Source organism: Carya illinoinensis, chromosome 1, assembly GCF_018687715.1.
Source record: "Carya illinoinensis cultivar Pawnee chromosome 1, C.illinoinensisPawnee_v1, whole genome shotgun sequence".
Taxonomy (NCBI): domain Eukaryota; kingdom Viridiplantae; phylum Streptophyta; class Magnoliopsida; order Fagales; family Juglandaceae; genus Carya; species Carya illinoinensis.
In genome coordinates, this window is record NC_056752.1 from 21,215,565 (window position 1) to 21,241,395 (window position 25,831).

Genomic DNA, 25,831 nt, shown 5'->3' on the forward strand with positions numbered 1-25,831 from the left:
AATATAAATTTAAAATTCTTGCTTAAATCTTCTTTTCGATTACCTACTCCTTTAGATAAGGATGTCATGTAGATTCTTGAAGAACAAGAGCGTTTAAAGAATGAGGTGAAGAGCCTTAAATTTCTATAATTTTGTTTCGAGATAATAAAATAATATTTTACAAATATTCATATTTGTGTTTCTATCTTCTAGAAGATGTTCTGTGTACTCCATTTTATTTCTTCTTTAACAATACACACTTCTTACAAAACCGTAATATGAATCTAAAGTACTAATTACTTTTAAGAGATGGTATTTCAGAGCTAATAATATCATTCATCTCTCCCTTGAAAGCGAAAGGGTTTCAGATTTATATTTCAAATATATGCAGTTTTTATAAGCTTTTATGGAGCCTCAATGACATTTAAATCATCTATATAAACTGCAATAATAGCTTGTTCCACGTGCGTTTGGATTGTTTTGGATCATATAAGGATTTTTTAAACTTGATATAATACATATTTCTAGATGTATTCAGATTAGAAGGTTCAGACATTTTCTATCTTTCGGGAATTTTCATATATATGTCATGATCCAATAATTCATATAAATATGCAGTTAATCATGCATATCCAAACTCTCGGTAACTTTTAAACTAATAAAAATCTCAATATAATTTCATCAATTTCAAAAGCATATCAATATTATTTCTACGAGAAACCGACTCGTGATTTATATATCACATTTTCAGATTAGAAGCTTCAAGCATTTTATATCCTTTATATAAATATCCATTAATATTTAACAAGCATCACCTCTTTAGGTGTTTGGACTACGAGTTCATATATATCACATTTTACTAGTGATATAAATTCTACAGGAATTGTCTGTGAAAAACTGACCCGTGATTTATATATCACATTTTCATTTCCTTTATATAAATATCGACTGATATTCAACAAGCATCATCATTTTAGGTGTTTGGACCACAAGTTCATATGCATAATATTTTATTAGTGATATCAATTCTGTAGGAATTGTTTCTTTCAAATTTGGCCAATATTTTTACGTCGGTATTCTTCAACAGTTCTTAGTTCACTTTCTTCATTACTTCTAGTAATATCAATTGCCATTTTATATGAAAATACGTTGTCGACAACGGTTTTATTTCTATCCAAAATTTCTCCAATATTCATGAAATGTATCGAGATCTCGTTATTTTCAGGTACCTATCCCTCTTCAAGGGAAGACATTTCATGAAAAATCTCTTCAGGAGGCACTCTTCATAAGGTTTATACTCTTCAGGAGTTTATATGGGAGAATTTTATACATAAAATTTGGATGGATCTTATTACTTATTTTGTGGGTACGGTCTTTTCATGAGCACCAATTTCTTTTCTTTGCACTTTTCTCTTTCGAGATGCTTTATCTTTTGTATCAATAGGTTTCATATGTTTTTAGACATGTCTTATGTTCATTAGACTGCTAAATTTCTTAATTATCCTATGGGGATTTCAATCCTCGTTAGGATTTTAGCAGCTAGAATATGAGACATTTTTATCTTATTGCATGCATAAATTTAATTATCATCTGAACTTCCAGTTCACCTATGATAATCAAGATAATGTCGAATTATTTCATTCTATTTACTTCTAGCAAATTTTTTTTCCACTCCTGGTGGTAAGACTTTATGATAAAAGAATTTTCTGATTCTTTTATGGACGTTCATATGAAAATTTATTCGACTTATCGTAATTGATTTTGGATAATCAAGATAATCATGAAAAACATACAAATATTTTGAATCATATCACTTTTGATACATCATAATATTTGATTTAATAGTTGTATAATATCATCTCAAAGAGAAAGCTGATAGTTTTTCCAATACAAGCTTCTGGCCCGAAATCATAAAAGTATTATAAAGATATTCATTACTACGTCCAATCTCTTAGCTTCTTTGAATTAAATGCATCATTATCTTCACTTTAGAGAATAAAATGATATAAATCCAATATCATTCATTTCAGGGAATGATGTGGAACTATTAGGACGTGACTCATGATTTTTTAACAAAAACTCATTATTTTGCTCAACCACTAGAAGACCAGATATAAATTTAAAATATATTGTGAACTTTTACACTCAATATTGCTACTTCAGGAGTATTTTAAACATATATTCTTTAATAATTTTTCTCTATACAATTTCAACTATGCAACTTTAGGTGCATTAATCATAATGAACTTTTGATACACGTATCACTCATTTAAACTATGAGATACTTAATAAAATTATTGATTTAAATCGATCATTCAGGAATGTTTAATTTTTATTTCAAGATGAAACCTAATATCAATAATTCATAATAAGTATAAAAAGTAACTAAAACTTGTGTGTAAACTATGTGAATAAAAATTTACCATAGATATAACTGAGATGTAAAATATATATATAAGCATAAAATTTTATCAAATAATAATAATAAATATAATTTTTAATACTCATCTGGAAGATTATAAATAATATATTAAAAAATTTATTTAAAATAGAATATCACTAACTTCAGAATTATCAGAAACTTGATTCTATTAAATCTCATTAATTTTGTGAAGAATTCTGGTCCAAGGATGGAATCCAACTAGTCCGTGTTTCATCCATTCCAATTCCAGTTGTCCATTTGATGATTCGGCCATCAGATACGCCGGTATAGGGCCCACGACCATGCGGGTCAAAAGCGAAGCTCTCCGGTCCAACTGCACCCTCAAATTATAAAAAAAATATAATTGTAAATATAATTACATATTAATTTATATATTAATATGATATGATTGGTTTAAAAATAAATTTTATTAAAAATAATATTAATTTAAATTTTAAATATAAATAAATTAATATTAATATATAAAATAATACTTAACTATATAACAAAACTGTATATAACAAAACTCAAATGAGAAAGGCCGTCGTCGTTAATTTTAACTTGTCGTCTTCCAGCAACCATTTTAGACTTTTATCATTTCCGTATTTTCTCCGTAATGGAGTGAAATTCCCCATTTATGTTAATAAATCTTTAGTAGTTGCCGCCGGAAGAGGAATCTTGTGATTGATCCCAAGAGCGGTTTCTTCTGGATCTTCGAACATCGGGTCCTTGGCTTCGGCAGGGATGGACGGACCCTCCATACCTGATCCGGTCGTCCAACCTCTCACAGAAACCGCGCTCAAGACCAATCCCATCGCCGCATCTTTGGAAAGAGTGTGATTGCCGAAGAGGGGGACGATACTGGAGTCTTTGGGGTCTGATGGGAGATCGAAATCCCCAAGGTAAGTGAAGAAGAACAAGAGCAACGAATTGGGTCTGCCGGCTCTGGTACTGAACAGCAGCGTGGTCTCTGCTTCAACCGAGAAAAAGGCTGCTGTTCTCTCTATATTGCTCGTACCGATCGCTGCTTGGACTCGTGAGTCTCTTGCGCTTGCGCTCGAAGTGGTCGATGCGGAAGCCATGTCTCTTCCTGTGAAGCTCTATGTAATCTCCTTGCGGCATAGTGACGAGGAATCTTGAGACTCGTGTGGGTTGGAGGTTCTCTTCGTGGGTTCTCCAGTAGATCCTCATCTGATCTGGGTTCAGCTGGCTTTTCTTCTCCATCAGATCCTCATCTGATCTGGGGTCAAACGCGATGGCCTTTTCGGCCTCGTCCAGGGGCCTCTTTGGTCAGAGAGGTGGAATCGGAGCGATTCTTGGAGGATCTGGCGCGGGCGAGTAGTTGGGCACGGAGGACGAAGTGTCGATTGGCTTGGACGACGGCACGGTTGCGGAGCCAGAACTTGGATAGGACCTTGTTGGGAATTCCGTGCATAGCGAGGAACAAGAAAATCATCAAGAGGATTAAACCCACTTGCAGAAGAATATCGAACAACATCTTCTGATTTTCTTTCGGCGATTTAGTATTCGTCACCGCTGCATCCAATTTCTAAAGATAGAAATGGGACGTAGGAGGTGGAAGAATTTTTTCTCACATTGTACTGATAACGTGTTGTAAACTAACGAAAAAGAGAGAATTTTCATAACAAAGAGAGAGAATGAGAGAGAGGCTTCTGTTACTCATTTATCTGAACTTAAAAATATAATCATATGTATATGGGTACAAAGGTTTTAATTGATGATTAAGATTTAATACGATTAATTGATGGTTAAGACTTAATCGATAATGAAGATTAGATGAGGTTATATAAGTTAGTTTATAACATAAAAATATTTTTATTTTTGTTATTCGAATCTGGTTCTGTGCCGAAGCTAAGCACCCCCTACATTTTGCTAAAAGACAGGAGGGATAGACCATGGAAACGATGTCGGAATCTCCTTCTGAGGTCTCGCCATTATGTAAGGACGTTCCCAAATTCCTCTCCTCTTTCGTCGACACCTTCGTTGACTTTTCTGTCAGCGGTGGCCTCTTCTTACCTCAAGATCCTCCTCTTCCTAACCCCTCTTCGATTTCCCAAAATCTCCAGCCCCTGCGAACCCGCTACCCCACCCCGCCGGACCGTCTGGTCGCGATCGGAGATCTTCACGGTGACCTCGAGAAGTGCAAGGAGGCTTTCAGGCTCGCTAATCTGATTGACTGCTCCGACAAATGGATCGGCGGTTCCTCCACCGTTGTCCAGCTCGGCGACGTGCTCGACCGCGGCGGCGATGAGCTCAAGATCCTGTATTTCCTCGAGAACTGAAGCGGCAAGCTGCAAGGAGTGGTGGAACCCTGATCACGATGAACGGAAACCACGAGATCATGAATGTGGAGGGCGATTTTCGGATCGTGACGAAAGCGGGTTTGGAGGAGTTTAGGACTTGGGTTGATTGGTACCGTTTTGGGCAAGCAATGAAAGGTCTTTGCAAGGGTTTGGAAAAGCCGGAGGATCCGTTTGATGGGATTCCATCCTTGTGCGGCCTCAATGATGAGGGCCTCGTACAAGGTCTAAGAGCGAGAATGGCTGCATTACGGCCACAAGGGCCGATATCGAGCCGCTTTTTGTCTCGGAATGTGGTTGTCTTGGTTTTGGGTGATTCGGTTTTTGTTCATGGCGGGCTTTTGCCGGAACATGTTTCCTATGGGTTGGAGAAGATTAATGAGGAGGTGAGGGATTGGATTAATGGTTTGGGGGGAAAGTTTGCGCCAGAGTATTGTATGAGCAGGACACATGGGGTGACGCGGTTGAGGAGCTTTTCGCACGAACTAGCAAAGAATTGCGATTGTTCGGCACTTGAAATCGTTCTCGCCACCATTCCCGGGGCGAAGAGAATGATAATGGGACATACGGTCCAGGAGGTTGGGATCAATGGGGTTTGCAATAACCAGGCAATACGGATTGATGTGGGAATGTCCAAGGGTTGTATTAACGGGTTGCCAGAGGTTTTGGAGATTGCTGGCAATTCAGAGTTGCGGATTCTGACATCTAATTCTCTGTATCACAACAATTATAAAGCTTCTTTGGATAGAGAGAGGAAGGAAGGCCTTGGGCTGTTGATCCCAGAACATGAACCCAAACAGGTGGAAGTGAAGGCTAAAGTAGTCTGAATATCTAAAATTTATGCGTTATGTTTATTTAGCGATGCGAAGTCTCTTTAGATACGTATCGATGGATGAAGATTGAATGGGTGAATTTCTAAACGTTTTCTTGTAATAAATTGTTGGAGAAAATTACCAATCAGCAGGGGGCATTCAAAAATTTGAATTTATATTCATATTCAAATATAACATGAATTCCTTTTTCTTAGTTGCTTATATCATTAAAATTGTATCAGTTGCACTATTTCAGTTTGCCATTATTTTTCTTGATTGGCATGGGGTTAAAGTCTGACTAATTTCAGAGGTGCAAATATACTTTAGAATCTTAGATCAATGGGAAATTTTTCTTTAGAAATTGTTTACATTCAAGAGTTTGAATCTTTAGACATATCATCAAGACCAAGACGTTTACTCTTAAGCCAACCCGTAGGAATTCAAAATTGAAAATAACATTTTAGTTTGACATTTTAAGTTATGAACATAATCGTACGCTCTTAAATCTTGAAATGTCGAATGATGTTTTCCATTTTAATAATTAAAGAAGTGTGCAGTTGTCTAAGGAGCTTAGTAGGGTATCATACTCCTTTACCTTATCATTGTGCCATCAATATGTAGGCTAAGCTTTCTGTTGGCCTTTCAATGGATCTTTACTTCTTATATATAAATATCAGATCCCTTGGTTTGTGAATAAATAAATTATACAGAGGATAGTACGCATGAAAGTCATGTATTCCATGCTATCCAGCAATCTGTGGGAAACTCAAATGGCAAAATAATTTGTGCGGCTGCTGAAGAAGAGAACTCAGTTCTCTATGTCAACTCGACCACGAGTGAACCCAATGTAGCTTTTCTGGCAGTAAAAAAACTGAATATAATCGAAGTGATTTTTGAAGGCGATTCTCAAGTGATCACTTACATGAGTGCAATCAGATGGCAGATTCTTTGATCAAGAACTTTAATTCTTAGTCATGTAAAGACTTCAAAGCATACGTGGGTCAACAGAAACAAGTTCATTTCATAAAAAATCGACAATATTGATAGTGGGAAAGACTTGCCTGCTTCTACTTGTCGTTCTTTGTGGTACTCTTGCTGTTAAATGGACAAAAAATTAAGTAAATAACAGAAAGGAAGGAACCAGGCATGCTGGTCCTGGATATAAAGCATATCTTCTTTGCTTCTGGACACACACACACACACACGCATATACATGTATAGCATGCCAAATCACATCCATATCTACATAAGACTCTGTGACTACTTAAGAAAGAAAGAAAGAAAGAAAGAAGAAAAAAATGTATGAGAAAATGAGCATTTTCCTTTCCATTAATATTGTTGCAGGGAAAAAGTAGAGAAAAGTTGCTCCTCAGCTTGGCTCAGTCAACTTGGCCTGATCATTCATGGCCTCGACAATGGTATGTTACGAAACAAAGAGGACGCAGGTGAAATGAATGGGGCCTTGCCAGTATTATCATCATCATGATGTCTTGGTGGTTGATCATCATCATTACTTTCTTCCTCTCGCCTTTCAGACTCTGCATTCTCATCTCTATTTGCTTCTTTGTCTGCTTCATCCACCATCTGTTCATTGCTAATTATTATATTAGAATGAGATATATATATACATTTGTTTTTCATTTCCTATATATGTTGGAAATAGATATAACCCAACACAAATAGTTAAGTTGAAAAACATATAAGCATTAGTAAACTAAGATCATGATTATTCTTCATTCGAATTTCTGTAGAATTTGGGAAATAAATTATACATGCATAAATTAGCTTATAAACAAAAAGCATCAAACGAACACTTTGAAGCAGTTAATCACGGGAAAGAATGCTTCCTACTTCATATTACACTAACTCTTTAGTAGAAATGTTCATAATTTGTCAGCGCGCAGAGAGAGAGAGAGAGAGAGAGAGAGAGAGAGAGACCTTAGTGGTGATGGCCGGGGACATGGAGGGCAGAACATTGACAAGCTGTGTCTTTATGCGGTGCAAGGCATCCTTGGTGAGGCCCTGAGCCGCCACTGTGACATCCCTAACTGTCGTCTCCAACAAGTGGCGTGCGTTGTCCAAAGCATCAGCTGGAACTGCAGCGGCCGCCATTTTCTCCAGCACCCTCTCCTTTATTCCTCCAAACCTCCTCCTTATATCCCCAACTGCACCCTTTGATGCCTCTACCACACCCATCCCTGATCTGATCTCTATCTTGATCTGCTGCTACCTTTTCGTTTTCCAGGCCACTTATTGCCTCTACACATATATTGTTTTGTTATTCGCCTTGATGATGATTGCATGCGTAGCATGGGTTGTCCTTGTCCACAAACTTTGAAATCGATCCATGTAATTAATTTGTTGGTATTAGTCTTAGTGGTTGTACTATTTTCTCCCGTGCATGGGATTTATCTATACCAATATCAATATATATATATTCAATTTATATATATATATATATATTTTTACGTTTAATATTTAAATTTGTTAAGGTGGGTTGCATTGATAGAGATAGGCTTGTCTTTGACTCGTTTGGATAGTGAAATTAGATGAGATTATTTGTAATAGTAGTGAAATGTTTGTGTTAATATGTTTTATGGGATTTTTGAAAATTAAAGAAGAATAAAAATATTATAAAGTTAAAATATTATTAGAATATAATTTCTTAATATTATTTTTGTTTTGGAATTTGAAAATTTTAAATTATTTTTTATATTTTGTTTGAAAGTTTGGAAAAGTTATAATGAAATAATGATCAGATATAAAATTAAACATTTGAAATTGAAAAGTATTTGTATTTGTGTTGTTTGGATATTGAGATGAGAAAAGATGAGCTTGAATGACTTGGAAGGATTCCAAACCGGGCCTTAAAATCTCTTGGAAGTGAGCTTTATGTTAAGCTGCTATCCACGTTTGAATCCAAGCCTCATGCATCTCCTACAAACTCACAATGTACCTGCACCAAAAGCTTAGTCAAATAAAAGCACACTAGAAGATCATAATCCAAATCATGATTCTTGTATTTAAATTTGCATTTCAAAGATAGATAACAATAAATCTAAATCTGATAAGATTGTAATAGTCCTTTCATTTGAATGTATATACCTCACTCCATATATACAAAGGCTTGGTCAGCTCCTACGTTAAGCTGCCAATTTCAATTTATCTTATACTCAGACATGGTATCAGAGATATATATAGCTCACAGCTCTTCTCTGATCCTACTATGGCCTCGTCTTCCGCTTTCTCATATGCTATAGCTTCTTTTTCTGCCCTAAGTCTTGCTCCTCTAATCTTTATCAAACTTAACAACTCAAATTATCTTCTTTGGGTTTCCCAATTTCTTTCGGTTCTTCGTAGCCTTGATCTGATTAGCATTGTTGATGGTATCGATCCTTGCCCTCAGAAATATCAACTTGATTCTGAAGGAAATGCCACTACGACAATAAGTCTAGATGTTGTTCTCTGGCAAAAGAAAGATTAGTATCTCTTGTGTTGGTTAAATGCCACACATACTGATGCAATTTTCTCTTTCGTGTATGGTTTGAATACCTCCCAACAAGTTTGGAACTGTTTGGCCTCTCATTCCGCCTTACAGTCACAGTCTAGAGTGGCACATCTCAAGCATCAACTTCAGTCACTATGCCAAGGAAATCGAACCTGCTCTGGATTTCTGCAAATGGCCAAAACTTGGTCTGATCAGCTTGCTATAGCTGGCAAACCTTTCATTGAGGATGACCTTATTTCATATATATTGAGTGGTTTGAATCCCTTCTTCCATGCTTTTATTACTTCATATTTGTTTGCTTCTCAAGATAACTCATTGACTTTTGGCGAATTTCAAACTGAGCTATTAATCCATAAGGTGATTGTCACTAGCAACAACTCCAATGCTAACCAAGAAACTAGTGGTTTTGCACTATTTTCTCGAAGGTCGAAGTTCAACAACAACAAAAAGCATAAGTTTAGAAATGCTTCCAATTCTTATTCTTCCCAGCCTCAACATAAACAGTTTGGATTGTCGCCATCCTATTTCAAGAATAGCAACATTGTTCCCAATGCCCCTTGCCAAATTTGTGGCAAAAATGGGGCATCAAGCCCTTGACTGTTTTCATAGGATGAATTTTTTCCTTTCAAGGTCATCATCCTCCTCGATAGTTAACTGCTATGGCTACAAAATCAGGTACCCATGATGAACTATCTTGGTTTGCTGACAGTGTTGCAAACCAAAACATCACAGCCAACATGAGCAACCTTCAGCTTGGTGAATCTCATCATGGAGGTGATGAAGTAGCATTACGCAATGATCTAGTTTGTCTATTTTACATAAACGCTCTTCTGTTTTCGCAAACTCTATCATCTTTCAAATTGTCTCCTATACTTCAATATCCCACGGCTGCAGCCTACTTTCTCTCTATTCAATAATTTTGCAATGATAACGATTGTTGGTTTATGCTAACCTCTAAATTCTTTGTTTTGAAGGCCAATTGCACGGGGCAGATTCTTCTACTAGGGCCTAACCGAAATAGTTTATATCCAATCAAGTTCCCATCTTCACAAACAAAGCCCGAGCCTACACTGCCTTCCTCAGAATTGTAGTTGATGCTTCTATCTGGCACCAAAGGCTAGGACATCCTGCAACTCATACACTTCAACTATCTAGTCTCAGTCTTTAGTTCCTATTCGTGAGAATATATCATTTTCTAATATTTGTGAGTCTTGTCAACTTGCGAAGAGCAAGTCTTTGCCATTTCCTTTGTACAGTAGAATTTCTACTTGTCCTATAGAAATAAGACATTGTGATTTATGATGTTCTCCAATTTATTTTCTGAACGGTAGTCGGTATTATATCATTTTCATTAATGACTTCTCTCGCTTCTCTTGGATATATCCATTACATTTAAAATCTCATTTATCAAATTCAAATGCTACACTGAAAATATTTTCAACACTAAATGGAAAACCTTCCAATCTGATGGAGGTGGTGAGTTTACATCTCATCCATTTAAGCACTTTCTTGACTCCAATGGCATCACTCATTGCATTTTATGTCCATATTCATCTCAGCAAAATGGTGTTGCTGAGAGAAAATATCGCCATGATATTGAAGCAGGTTTAGCTTTATTAGCACATTCCCACCTTACACAATCTTACCGGGTTAAAGTCTTCAATACTGTTGTATATTTAATCAACTATATTCCTACACCTACCTTGGCTAACAGATCATCATATAGTATTCTCTTAAGTCAACAACCTGATTATTCTCTCACTAGGACTTTTGGTTGTGCATGTTATCCTCTATTGCGTCCTTACAACAATCATAAACTCATGTTTCGTTCCAAAAAATATATTCTCTCTTAATTTACAACCCTGATAACAAAGGTTATCGCTGCCTTGATCCTCTTACTAGTTGCATCTATATTAGTCGTAATGTTGTATTTGATGAGAAGCAGTTTCTGGCAAGTGATATAAACCTTTTTCGGCCACGCCCTCCTGTTCTAGAACCTACCTCTCGTCATGATTCTCCTTTGCTGTAGTCAACATCCATATTGGTACCTTCTTGTACTCATTCCTCTGCATCTACTCATGATCTTGCATCACAGGATATTGTGCCAAGTCCCTCAACATCACTCACATTTGCACCTACACCATCTAGCACTAATGTTCCAATTAATTCTTCTCCCTTAGCTGATTCTTCACCCACCCTACTCCAACCTCAGAACAAACACCCTATGCTTACCCACAGTAGGACTGGTCACTCTTGTCCAAAACGTTTTTTAGGTTTTCAAGCCTATCACTCTTCCAAACACCCTATTGCACTACACACTAGCACTGTACCTACTGCGCCTTCATCATTTACAAATGATATTAAGTTGACTGAGTGGCATAAAGCCATGGATGAGGAATTTTGTGCTTTGCAGGTCCATCATACTTGGTCTATATGACCCAAACCAGTTGACAGAAAAATAATTCACAATAAATGGGTTTACAAAGTCAAGCAAAAAGCTGATGATTCTATTGAATGTTTTAAGGCAAGACTTGTTGCTAAAGGTTTTCAACAAGATGGGTTGGACTACGGCGAAACTTTTAGTCTCGTTATCGAACCAGCAACTATTTGGATGGTTGTGGCACTTGTAGTTCACTTTAATTGGCCAGTTCATCAATTAGATGTCTCCAATGCCTTTCTTCATGGCTCACTTGATGAAGAAGTTTATATGGAACAGCCAGCTAGTTTCATAGACTCCAAGTTCCTCATCACGTTTGCAAACTTCACAAATCTTTATATGGTCTGAAGTAGGTGCTGAGAGCATGATTTCATCGTCTCTCTCAGTCTCTGCTGCATCTTGGTTGTTAGGAGTCACATGTTGATTATTCTCTCTTTACCTTCCATCTGTCTGATATACATATTTTTTTCTTAATTTATGTGGGTGATATTCTCATGACAAGGACTCACCTTGACTTCATTATGCAATTAATTTAGTGTTTACAAAAGGATTTTGCTCTTAAAGACTTAGGTGAGCTCCACTATTTTCTTGGGATCAAAGCAGTTCGAGAACCTACTGGTCTTTATCTTTCCCAAGCTAAGTACATCACCGATGTGCTCTAAAGATTCAACATAGCTACTGCCAAACCGACCCCCACACCCTTATCTTCTAGTGTTAGTTTGTCTCAACTGCGTGTGATCCTTTCCCAAATGCGCGCCATAGATTATCGTCAACTAGTTGGTGCTTTACAATATTGCACCCTCTCCTAACCTGAGATTGCTTTCACCATGAATCAGCTATGCAAATATATGCAGTCTCCTACCACCTATCATTGGACAGCTGCAAAACGAGTTCTTCGCTACCTCATAGGGACTCGTCATCATTCTCTGTTTTTTGGCGAAGGATCCTTACAACTTAGTGCCTTCTCTTATTCAGATTAGTCTGGGAGTGTCAATGGCTGCAAATCCACCACTGGATATGCCACATTCCTTGGATCACCTTGTTTGATTTCCTGGTGTGCTAGAAAGCAGTCTGTCGTCTCTCAATCCTGCACTAAATCCGAGTATCGAGCCATGGTTATTGTTACTATTGAGCTTTATTGGTTTCGTATGCTTGCTCATGATCTTCATCTTCCACTTCCTACAGCCCCAATCCTTTGGTGTGATAACTTAGGAGCCTTGTCCCTCGCTTATAATCTAGTATTTCATGCTCGTACGAAGCACATTGAGATTGACTATCATTTCATTCGAGAAAAGGTAGCTCGTTAGGACATATCTCTTAAATTCATTTCCACTTCAACTCAGATAGCCGATATCTTCACCAAGGGCCTCACATCTGCTCGTTTTTCTACTGCATGACACGTTGGTTGCTCGTGAACTGCTTTCCAGCTTGAGGGGGGATGTTAAGCTGTTATCCACATTTGAATCCAAGCCTCATGCATCTCCTACAAACACTCAACAAACCCACAATGTATCTGCACCAAAAGCTCAGTTATATACAAGCGATCTAGAAGATCATAATCCAAATCATGGTTGTTGTATTTAAATTTGTAATTCAAAGATAGATAACAATAAATGTAAATCTGATGAGATTGTAACAAATTTCGTTCTTTTGAATGTATATGCATCGCTCTATAAATACAAATGTTTGGTCAGCTCCTACGTTAAGCTGCCAATTTCAATTTATCTTATACTCGGAGACTTTACTACTTGCAAAGTTGATAGCTATAGGTAATCACGTTATCACACCACTTTTGATGCTACCAACTATAGCTATAGACACAAAAATAGTGCGCAGACACAAAGAGAAATCTAATAAAAATAAATTTATAAACCGACACCTCAAATATGCTTTAGATTAAAAGAAGTTTTATAATATGGCGTATGAATGATATCAAGCCATATAAGTTTCTAAATTTATTTTTGTACATCAAAGATTTCTCTTATAATAATTAAAACATCAAGATATTTTTAATCATTGTAAAGTCTATTTCAATAGTGTTTTGAATATGTAAAAGAATTTGTAAATAGATTTTATAATATATATATATATATATATAGAGAGAGAGAGAGAGAGAGAGAGAGAGAGGAAATGCTTAGGTGCACACTAAATGTGAACTCCAAATATGCCCCCTTTTGTATTTTTTTTACTTAATAGTTACGAAAGTGACTACTAATGAATTGTGTATCTTTTTTTTTTTTAATGATTAAGGATGTTTAAAAAATGTATCAAAGGAAAAAAAAAAGAAAAAAAATTGTAATTATACTAGTGTGATGCACATTCCATAATAACACTAGCATTGTCCTATAAATAAATAAATAAATGATATTTATAGCTATAAAATGAACAAGAGCCGCCTATTTTTTTTTTTTTTAAATAAGTGTATGATACTTACATAATCCTTATTATTTAATATTATCATATATATATATATATATGTATGTATGTGTGTGTGTGTATATATATATATATATTATATTGTGAGTAGTCACATAACAGTTGATGAGGCTATCGTATTTTAGGCTTTCATACGTAATTTCCCATTAAGCATAAGCAGACCGCCGCAGACGGGTACGCATGTGGAGTGGTACGTATCTCTTTGTTTGTAAAATGTACAAGGACTGGCTAATGACCTTCTAACCTAATGGTGCTGTTCATGGTGATGGGCCTTAAAAATCATTGACTCCTTGGTTCTGGTTCAAACTTCAAACCCAACCGACTAGACACTGTGAACAGTAAAATTTATCTAAAAAATAACAATTTTAGATATGTTAGTAGGTTGTTTGTAAGCGTTGCATGCTATTTTTCTTAAAATAGTAAACCATCGTTAAAATTAAATTTTTTTTTATAAATCTTATATTTATTTATTTTTTAAAATAAATGTATAATACTTACACATTTTATAACTATAAATATTATCTTAAAAAAAGGATTATTATAGCCACAAAGAGATTACATAAAATTAATCCTACAAACTGACGTAGTTTCATATGATCTGTCAGATTTACTTTATAATAAAAGTAACTTTATAATTTGATATACTATATTAAATCATATCAATTTATAATATTACTTTTGTATAATTATTTCGTGGCTATAATATTTCTAAAAAAAAGAAAACATGCACCCGGGAAGTATGTCTCCACCCCACGTGCTCTTGTTAATTTCTATATCTTTATTTTGTATTTCTTTGCACCGATTTCTTCTCCGAGCAAATAGTAATGGGCGCAATTTACATCTATATCTTCTAATTGTTTCTCGTTTTCTTTAAATCTATCAGATTATTTTTTTATATTATTAATTTTTTTTACATTGGCATCACAATCCGCATAAATCATAGCAAGCTAAATTTTAGTAAAAAGACCTCAAAATTATCCTATTAATGCGTACAATACCTCAACTAGTCGGAACAGAAGAAAAACTCATCCCCAACCCATGGAGGAGATTCGGGCCACAATAGAGCAATCGATAGCCCACGATAGCAGTTTAGGAGCCGATATGGTACTCATGCGTACATCTATGAAAATAAATGATAAATTATAACTAAAAGGAGAGGCACATAGATTTACGTAGTTCTGCGTAAAAACATACGTTCGCGGGTTGTGTGAGGGCGAAATCCAAATTCCCTGTAGGCCTGAGCACCGACCAAGTTGGAGTCGGTATGGCCAACCTCTGACTCCGACTCCGACTCCGACTTACACATCCTCCTTTTGATTCCGACTCCGACTTGTTGGAGCGGAGTTGGATTTTGAGCCCCCTTTTTTTTAAGTTCATATTTGGGTCACTTTTTTAATTAAAACAATTTGTGTAGCCTTTCAAATTTCAATTTTTTTAAAAATTACAATCTAAACTAAATAATTCACTTTTGATTATAACAAAAAATACAACTAACAAATAAGTACTAACATGTAGGAGTGTAACGGGTTTGGTTTGGTCCGATTTTGTATAAATTTTGGGACTAAACCAATATACATCGGTTTTATATTTTCAAGAATTGATCTTGTATTGATTACCATCCTAAACTTGTACTTCTGGTTTTACCAGTTCTGGTTCAATTTGGTCCAATTTTTTAGTTTTAATCAAGTGCTAGTATCATAAAAAAAATGTAATTTTCTAATGTGTACTAATTAATTAAAGTAAAATGTAATTAATATACTAATGTATTATGTATTTATCAAAAAGTATATATTGAGAATTTACTAGGCCATAAAATGTAATTAATATATATATATATATTCTATATTAATAAGATATGATCAAACAAATGTTCATATTTAAAATTAAAATTTTATGTTATAAATTGTAATGTAAAATTATTTCATATATAATTATATATATTATATATAAAATATATATAATATTATAAATTATTTATATATATATATATATTATAAACTAGTCTGGTTTCAAAAAGTCAAAAACTGAAACTAGACCGGATTTAACAAGTTTTTAAAATGTAGAAACTAGTTCCAGACCAGACCAGCTCAAAACTGGACCAACGGGTCCAATTCGGGTTTATTTTTCGGTTTAAATTTTCACCTCTAATAACATTCTTTCAAAAATTACCTATATATATAAAAAAAAGCATGCCTTCAAAAATTATAAAGTCAAAATAAATTAAATTAAAAATTTCCTATGAGAACCCGGACTTTGCCAAGTCTCCATTTCTTCTTGTCATGGTTATTTTATTTTATTTTAGAAGAGGTTCGCTAAGTTTTTTAAATAAGAGGTGAATAGATTATAATTGGACAAAAGCCCCTAGTGAGTTTTTATTTTTAGAGCTTGAGGATTGTTAGACTAAAAGGTTTTGAGGAGATGAGATGAGGATAAGCCCAATAGGATTTATATGGGTTTGGCCATGCTAGGGTTGGAAGGCCCAAAAAAAAAAAAAAGATATCTTCCAAGACGTGGTAGGCGCCACATGGGTTGTGAGAGATTATTTGGTCTTTTGGGTGAGAAACCTAAGGAAAATGTAAGGTGAGACACTTGTCCTACATGCATGATGTTCTAGAAGATTGAGTGGAGAATGATGCCACCTAGAGCTAGAGCTTACATGCCTCTTTTGATAGGAAAGGCCAAGTTGACAATTGTCAAGCATGTGGAAAGAATGAGGTAGACTTTTGGAGTTCCAATGAGATCTTACTTGGGAAGAGGAAGAGTCATGTTCTAGAAGAATATTGGAGGAGCAAAAGGAGAGAGAAAGGCCGGCGGCATGCATGCGGGAAGACCAAGATACTTGTCTTGGGAAGGCAAAAGACCACCTAGAGAAGATCTAGGGTTTTCGGCCAAAGCAAGACACGCACACACACTTCGCCAAGTGGCATCCATGCACACAGTGAAAGAGTTTCAAGGAGGATTTGAATTTGTGATTTTACCCTTGAGCCACCAAGTTCATTGAGGCTAGACATGAAAGGAAGGGCATAAAGGGAAAGTGAGAAAGAGAGAGGGATGGATTGGGAGAGGCTACATGCCACCCATGGAAGAAAGCTTTTGGTTTTCCAAGGTTGATCTAGGGAAGAGGTAAGGACCTTTTGTCTAAGATGTTAAGTTGCATGCATGCAAGGACCCTTGTCATTTCAAGGAGGATTAGGGGCGCTATATAAAGGGCATGACATAAATTGAGAAGGTCTTTTGCTCAAGTTTCACTTGTTACTCCTAAGGATTTTGCCATACACAAATTCTGACTAGATCCAACATTTTCTCTTCAATTTCTTGTCACTTTCTTGCCACCCAAACACTACCATTTCACTTCTTTTAAGTCAAGAACCACAAGGAAAATACCCTACACCATTCAGCTAGGGAAGAAGCAAGGAGATGAGAACCATTCCACTCTTTTACACGCACACACTCATGGCCAAGAGGGAAATTTCTTATTCCCATTCGGTTTCAACTCTTGTCTTTACAACCACACACTTTTACTTGGGTAACTAGGGTTTTCTCTTCAAGAAAGAATGAAGCCTAGATGTCTAAGGGTTTTAGATGAAAGAAACACAAGGTTGAAGGGATTAGGGTTTTGGTGACAAAATGCTTTACATGTTTCGATTTTGAGGAAAAAGATATTGAGGTTTGAAGATCCTTGATGATTCGATTTTACCATGCTTTGAGTGATTCGGATTTTGTTCAAATGCCATGATCTCATGTCTTGTTTTACTATATCATGAATTCTAAGTATCTTGGATGAAGTTTGAATCATGTTTAAGTGATGACTTTCATGATTTTGTGAATGCATGTTTCGGCCAAGGCTTATTTTTATGGTTCCATGTATGTACTTTGATATATCATGTGTTCTGTGTTATCATGTCATGAAACAAATTTGTTGTGGTTGATTATTTCATGCACGACATTTCATGTGTCATTTGTCAAGTATAAGAGCGTATATCTTAAGTCTCATGTCACATGCGTTTGGGAAAATTGATCTTCAAAGTAGAATGCTTTCAAGGAACAAAAAGTGTTTTGGAAATAAAGTAACGTTTTTAAAAGAAACTTTTTATCACGATTCCAAATGTTAGGACGGGGAAGTGTCCTAGTGGAACTTCTCTATCTAATCTGGAGTGCTTAAGAATGGAGTGATGACCCCTGGATCGAGAAAGAACCGTCAGCGTGCCTCAAATAGATTCTTTTTAAAGGATGCTGGAGCGAGATAGCACTTAACGTTAGGGGGTGTCATGGCTAAGGCAAGTAACTCGACGAATTACTATCGTGTTACTATGATATGAATATGTTTAAGACGTATTCACCACGGTGCACAAACTGTTAGTGGTGCGGTAACTAGCAGGAACACGTGGTGCATAAAGGAGCCGTTATGTATCCACAAGAATGAAGTCACATGCCTATATGATATGCTCTGGATCTGTAACAACTAGGTCCAGTACCCAATTGCTTTCTAAAATTTTTGAGGTTTATACGGACAACAAGTCCACTTGAGAGTTACGAGTATTTGTGGAAAGTATTTGTGGAATGGACTAAGAGCCCAAGTTTTATTTTTTATTTTTGGTGGATATCGAATAATTTTATTGGGTGTGCTAAGTAAGTTTAAATCTTTAAATATTTTGGATAAGGAGAAGTATTTTTGGGCTAAGAAAATTAATGGTACAGGTTAGAATATTTTTTTTTAGAGGTTCAATAGAGATCCAAATTAAAAAAAAAAAAAAAAAAAAAAAAAAAAAAAAAAAAAAAAAAAAAGCCCCCGTCCATATCGCAAGCCGTTAGAATCCATCATGCTTTAGTCTCCAAGCCATGCACGTCTCTACCCTTCTAGAGTTCACTGCAGTATTTATATACATATATATACATGTGATCTGAAGATGAGAGTTCACCAAGAGTGGTATTGCCGCAGCCTTAAGTTTTCTATAGATCACCCCAACAAACCGCAGACCGAGAGCCTTGAAAGCCAACCACCGGAGCATAGAGTGATGTCCCCGCCAACATCAAGCACAAAACCACCATGTGTTAGCCTTGCCCAGCCACACGAAGCCATAGCTCACCCTCAAAGCCACACTTCGAGCATTGATCACCATCATCGCCCAACCACCTGGAACCACTTCAAGAGGTGCTCTGCTTGCACCACACCGAAACAAGGGAAGTATTTTTCCCTCACTGTGAGCGACAACTCAGCCACCCCACACCGCCAATCTCCTCCACGCCATCGCCACCTGCATGAAAAGTGTCGCCAGGCACTACACGTCACTCCAGGTCCGTCGTCTTCCTCATGGTAAGCCAGTGGCACCCTCTCCATTTCTCTCTCTTGACGTTTCTCCCTCTCTCTCATCATTTTATCTCTCACCCAGTGCCTTGCCACAGCACTCACCACCGCTGACCTCAGCCAACTCCGTGCGTCGTCGCACGTTCCCTTCCCTCACGGTGAGCCTCTGATGCGTAACCTTAACTTACGTATTATGAGCATGTTTTCAAATAACAAGTATTCTACTTAAGCTTACCGTGAAGTTGGTCAAGCATATATTAATTGAGATGAAGTTCCATTTTTTACTGAGTTACGAACTGTGTTATTGTATCTTTAAACTTTTAATATGTATTAGTGGACTTTATTTTATCTATGTTTACGGAAATCATTAAGTAATTTAAATTGTTATTAAGTAAAGATTTCTTTCAAAAGTAAACGATAATGATGTAATTTTATTTTTTTAAACACTTTAGATATGATCTAGTTTATTAAATAAAAGTTGTTGTTTAATTTATAATATTTTGATATAATTAAATGATCTAGTATTAAATTTTGTAGTTTGATTACGCTAGTAAATGAGAAAGAATTTAATGTGTTACTTGGAGTTATTAAGTGGACCCTGATGAATTTAGAAAGTGATGGTATTTTAGAGTTAAGAGAAATGTTAGGTTTTTGAGGTATTAAAATAGGTATTTCAGGTGTAATTACGAAATAACTGTTAAATTGGAGATTTATTCAAGTTGCATGAATTTTCTATAGGTGACGAGTGATTTTTGTTCAGTACTACTGTGGAGAAATTCTAATAAGCTAAAAAGTTCAGGTAAGCGGGGTTCCTATGCTAAACTTTGCATAAAAAGAAAATGAAATGTGATTGATTTAAGAAAATATACATGTTTATTTTTTTAAAAGAAGTGTGAAAACAACCTCAGTTGTTTGTTCAACATTACTCATGAATTGTGATGAAAGAGAAAGTATTTTTGTCATGACTGTTATAGACATGAACTTATTTTTAGCATTTTGTTTTCTAAATTATGCAAAAAGACCAAATATGAAATTTTGTGCATAATTATATGAATATGCCCTGGATCCGTTTTGATTCTAAAGATGATATGATTTTGTTAAGTGCTCTATTTTGATAAGATATGACTTTTAAAAAACTTATAGCATGACTTTCTGATTCTGACTTTGATTATGTTTTCGCTCTGTTCAGTTATGGCCCTGCCACAGGTGATAATAGTGGCATATGACCCAACTATGGGTGATAATAGTGGATACGGCCCAACCACGAGTTATAATAGCGGATACGGTCCAGCCGTGGGTTATAATAGTAGATACGGCCCAGCCACGGGTTATAATAGTGGATATGGCCCAACCAGGAGTTATAATAGTGGATACGACCCTGCCATAGGCTATAGTAATGGTCTCTGTTTGAGTGCACACCTTGATGACAAAATGATTTATGTTCTGCTTAGAGCATCCCCATTCGGTTCCCTATATCATCCCCATCCCTAAATTTTGGGAAAAATTTTAGGGTTTTGCTCATTTTGTGTCTCCATCCGGTTCCCCATTTTGGGGTTTCAGTTTAGGGTCTCTACAGAAGTTCCCCATAGATGGGGAACGACTGTACATCCCCATCGCATCGGTGAGCCAACGATTTCCCTTTCCCCCCCGCATCTTCCTTCTCTCTTGCTAGGGTAAACCGTTGGCCCCTCCCTCGCAACGCTCCACCATTGATTGCAGGTCTCCATCGGTACGCACGATAAGATCTCCACAACCCTCTCTCTTCACCTTGAGGTCTTCTTTTCCCCTTTCGCTCGGCTGTGATATTTGGAAAATGCCCTCAACTCTGTGATTCATCTTGATAACATTGTCGGCTCTCTCTTTGGGTACGAATTTCTTTGGGGATTGCATCATGGCCAGACCGTTTGGCTGCCGAGAAAGTGGTGTTGATTTCTCACGGAATTTTTTCCGTGCAAAACGACGAAGCTCATGTTTGAAAATTTTGATTATTCTGATCCATTGATTGAGTTGATGTTGAGAAATTACAACACGCGATTGTGGATTTAAGTACTTCCTGCTGTGTTGGGTTTTAGGTTTTGAGGAGAATTTATTTGAGTATTGCATATTCATTGATGTTCGTGTTTGGCTGCCGAGAAAATTTTGCTTTGGTTTCTCACGGTTTTTTTTTTTTTTTGGATTTTTGTCTCATCTTTTACCATTTATAATTTATTGATCCATTCATTGATGAGCCGAGATGCTCTGGTTGCGATTGTGGCTTTGGTGACTTCTTGGTGTGTTGGGTTTTTGGTTTTGAGGAGAATTTGGTGGAGTTTGTTGTTATGGAATGGATTTTGAGGCTTGAGAAATCTGTTGCCCTTATTTATGTTGCCATTTTGTTCTGAATATTAGTTGTGATATTCTTTGGTTAAGCTGTGATTTATATTGGTTTGTCATCTTCAATATTTTGCATTTCCTTGGTTTCTACCAAACAAAAAATGTATACTCTTGGTTATTTGGCCAATTACGTGACTGCATCAATCTTCCCCTCTTCCCTGTATTCAGCCCCTAATTAGATATGTCTCTTGCTCTTGTTTGTTATTAAGAACTTGGGTTTGGAAAATGCTTTTGTTGGTTTCTTTTGTAGTTCTATATTTTCACGAATTTATAAAAGGTTTCTTTTGTAGTTCTTGGTTTCTTTTGTTTTAATTATACATGCTTGTGGGTAGAGTTCATGAAACCATATGCTGCACCTTTGTAATTAAGGATCAAAGGTCAATTCTGGATTCTTTTCCTTGTAGTTTAATGTTCTATTTTTATTGTAGTTATTGGTTTCTTTCAATTGTTCTATAATTTAATGAATTTGTTTTGGTTTCTTTTGTAGCTCTTGGTTTTTTTGGTTTTAATTATACATGCTTGTGGAACCTCTCCATGTAAATTTATCTTTTCTTGCGGATTTGCTACTTGTCAAATGAAATGGTTATACTTTGTAGTTCTTGGTTTCTTTTGTAGTTCTATAATTTCATGAATTTGATTTGGTTTCCTAAGTAGTTATTGGTTTCTTTTGTTTTAATTACACATGCTTGTGGAACCGGATGAGGATTATATTTCTTCTTTATTTAGGACCTTGTTGCTTGTCAAATGAAATGGTTATACTTTTTAAATTGGAAGTGCATGTGTAAAGCAATTTACTAGCCATAAAAAATTCTGATTTCACACTTAGCTCTCTTTTTCTATGTCATCTCTGTTTTGTTGCTTTGCCATCTATATATATAGGTATATATACATATATATCTATATATACTGTCAAATTTGCCTTAACTTGATATGCCCTTTTTCGTACTTGAGCCAATGAGGAACATGATCTTCACTTGTTTGTGTTTTTTCCTACTTGATATGCCCCTTTTCAGACTTGGAAAAGATTTAATTTTCAGCTTTAGGAGGTTAACATAAATGTAGTTATATAAATGTATGATTGTTGTCCTCCTCAATCCCACTTGTATAAGCATCATTTTTTCCATAGTAGGTCTTTTTTAAGCCTTTTAAGCTGCTTGATGACACACTTGAGAAGTTATTATAAGAATTTCACCTTTTGCACCGTGTAGATCCTATAGCTAGATCTCTTGCCTATTCTTATGATCAATACAATCTTGTTGGATAATAGTATTGTGGTTGTGACAGTTTGCTTGTAGTTTGCTTGAATTTGTGCAATCTTTTTGGATTCTTTGCAGTTATTCATATATCTCGGGGGAGGGGACCTATTAATAGGCTATGATGATGGTTATAGTGTTGGTAGTTCGCTAGTGTATTAGGGGACCCATCGATATGGCGGGGTAATCCTTATTCGGATGACCATATTGCAGTTTGTGGTACTTTCCACAAAAGGCAATCGGGGTTCGAGTGGGGTTTTGCAGCCATTCGATGTTCGCCACCTTACTTACGCATGCTGAGCATATTTACACCATTCTGAGCCCTTTCTCTTATTAATATATGTTATATTAATAATGTATATCGGATGGGGATGCTCTTATATAAATTAATGTGATCTGCATGCTGATGATGTTGGTGTTTTGTATTATGTTCTGATAGAGAAATAAATGTATAAACTCAACCCCCTTGGCTGTGATGATGACAACCGCATGTAGGGATACATCATATAGATTGCCATCTCCTCAGTGGCTAGGTAACCCAGAAGGCCAACAAGTACTGGCAACCGGTTGTTGCAGCCATGAGTGGGTGGCAATCTTATCTTTTGTATTGCCATTCGGTTCCTGAGCCCTTATCAAAAACCAAACATCAAGGTGATATCTTTTCTAATCTCTATATATTTTTTTAGAGATGGATTCACAAGACGTGACTAATATGTACCTCACGAATCTCCTTAGTCAAGATCCTCAACTCGACCCCACTTACGGTGGGTAAAGTGGAAGTTCTCCGTTAACCCTGCATGACTCTCCAACCCTACCCCCTAACAAGCACATCGGCGTTAGGAAATCAGTCAGGGGTACGAATTTCACCCCCGAAGAAGACAAGCTACTTGTCTCCGCTTGGCTAAATTGTAGCCTTGATGCCGTTCAGGGAACAGATCAAAAACACTCCCAACTTTGGGAAAAAAATTTTGAGTACTTCCAGCAATTTAAAGAAACCACAACTGAGCAGACAATAAAATCTATAATTCATCGGTGGTCGGTTATCCAAAAGGCCACGAACAAATTTTGTGCGAAACTAGCCCAAGTTGAAAGGTTAAATCAAAGTGGCATGACCGACCAAGACAAGGTAAAAATTCGAAGTCCTTCTTGTTTTACTCTAAAATTTCTTATCGAGTTGATTGGTTTAACATTGGTTTTTTTTTTTTTCCCATGCAAGTTCGACAAGGCCAAGGTTATGTACCAAGCGCTAGAAAAATGCTCCTTCCAATTTGAGCATTGTTGGCACCTGTTGAAGGACCAACCTAAGTGGATTTGGCGCACCACAAAGGAGGATCCAAAACGAAGGAAGACGATGTCCCCATCCCCGACGCCAACTCGATGTTCTGGCGCTACAATTGATTTAGCTTTTGATATGGAGGCGGATGAAGTCATGGAGAATGAAGTTATCGAGTTGGACCGACCAATTGGAAGGAAAGCTGAGAAAGGAAAACAAAAGGCCCAAGGCCGACAAGCAGAGGAAAATTTCCAACTCAGGAAGATGAAGTATACTCTTTTGGAGGAGTCACGCGCTCAGGAGAAAGAGTTTTATCGAATGAAGGCCGAGAAGATGGAGTATGACAAGGAAAAAGAGGAAAAAAAATTACGCCTTGAGGATGAACGACTGAGGTTGGAGGCCGAGAAGATGAGGATTGAAGCTGAAAAAGAGAAAAATAGAATCCGTCAAGAGGACAAAAGACTGAGGTTGGAGGCTGCAAAAGTAGAGCTTGCGAAGAAGGAATCAGATCAGCGCATTATGATGATGGATGTGAGTGTCATGCCAGAAATGCAGCGGTTATATTTCCAGCAACTCCAGAGGGAAATCATATCCAGACGCAATACTTCTTAAGATTGAACATTTTTTTGATAATAGTGACATTTTCAGTTGTACATGTTATTTTTGGGACTTTTGATAGATGTATAAAAGAACACTGCTATGTATTTTTCAAGTTGTTTTATTGTCCCTCAAGTTGATCATGCAAGTAATATGTTATTATAATTTTAAATTTGATTAAAAAAAAAATTTCATCATCATATAGATTGCAAATATTGTCCCTCAAGAAAAGGCAATCCAAGATCGACTTTTACCATTAACATAGTCACTAATGACACGAAGGAAATACAAATGCAAAGTAAATCAATTCAAATATAAAAATAAATAACACGAAGGAAATACAGATGCAAAGCAAATTAAGTCAAACATAAATCTTAAATAACATGAAGGAAATACAAATGCAAAGCAAACTAACTCAAACATAAATTCAAATAACACTATGGAAACTCGGTCATAGTTTGAATGCGACAGGGCTAATGTTGGGAATATAATAACCATTGATGTTCAATTAGATCTTCTTGGAGATGATGATGTGCCGAGCTATCTCTAATATGATGATGACGCTGGATGAAGTCCGTAAGCTCAATTGTATGATTGCGTGACAATTCTGGGAGATCATCATCAAGTTGATCATACTCAATGTTCAGACTCTCACTATCATCACGTTCGTCTTCAATGATCATATTATATAAAATAACACATGTTTTCATAATATTTGTTAGGTCCTTCACTTTGAACATTCGGGAAGGTCCACGAATGATAGCAAATCGTTGTTGAAGTATCCCGAATGCACGCTCGACATCTTTTCTTGCGGATTCTTGTGCTTTCACAAAATTTTTCTTCTTGTTCCCTCGTGGTGATGGAATCGTCTTCACAAAAGTTCTCCACTTGGGATAAATACCATCTGCAAGGTAATACCTCATAGTGTAGTCGTTGCCATTAATAGTGTAATTGACTGCAGGAGCACGCCCTTGGGCAAGTTCCGTAAAAATAAAAGATCTCTCTAGCATATTAATGTCGTTATGTGAACCGGGCATACCGAAAAATGCATATCATATCTAAAGATCATATGAAGCAACTGCTTCTAAAATAATAGTTGGTTCATGGATGTGGCC

At 36.3% G+C, this 25,831-nt stretch overlaps 1 protein-coding gene and 1 pseudogene across 1 annotated transcript; one reads left to right on the plus strand and one right to left on the minus strand.

Annotated features, from left to right (window-relative positions):
• The first annotated feature begins 4,059 nt into the window (after positions 1-4,059).
• LOC122313215 lies at positions 4,060-5,748 on the plus strand (annotated as a pseudogene).
• Positions 5,749-6,835: 1,087 nt separating this feature from the next.
• LOC122313221 lies at positions 6,836-7,792 on the minus strand. The gene is made up of 2 exons (XM_043128022.1): positions 7,473-7,792; positions 6,836-7,118 (listed from the first exon to the last, which is right to left on the minus strand). The coding sequence occupies exons 1-2, from the start codon at positions 7,728-7,730 to the stop codon at positions 6,936-6,938; spliced, it is 441 nt and encodes a 146-aa protein (XP_042983956.1). The 5' UTR covers positions 7,731-7,792; the 3' UTR covers positions 6,836-6,935.
• Between the last annotated feature and the right edge of the window lie 18,039 nt (positions 7,793-25,831).

Coding starts and splice junctions, on each gene's coding strand:
- LOC122313221 (XM_043128022.1), bottom strand. CDS start 7,730: ATGGGTGTGGTAGAGGCATCAAAGGGTGCAGTTGGGGATATAAGGAGG. Junction 7,119..7,472: donor CCCCGGCCATCACCACTAAG/GTCTCTCTCTCT, acceptor AGCAATGAACAG/ATGGTGGATGAAGCAGACAA.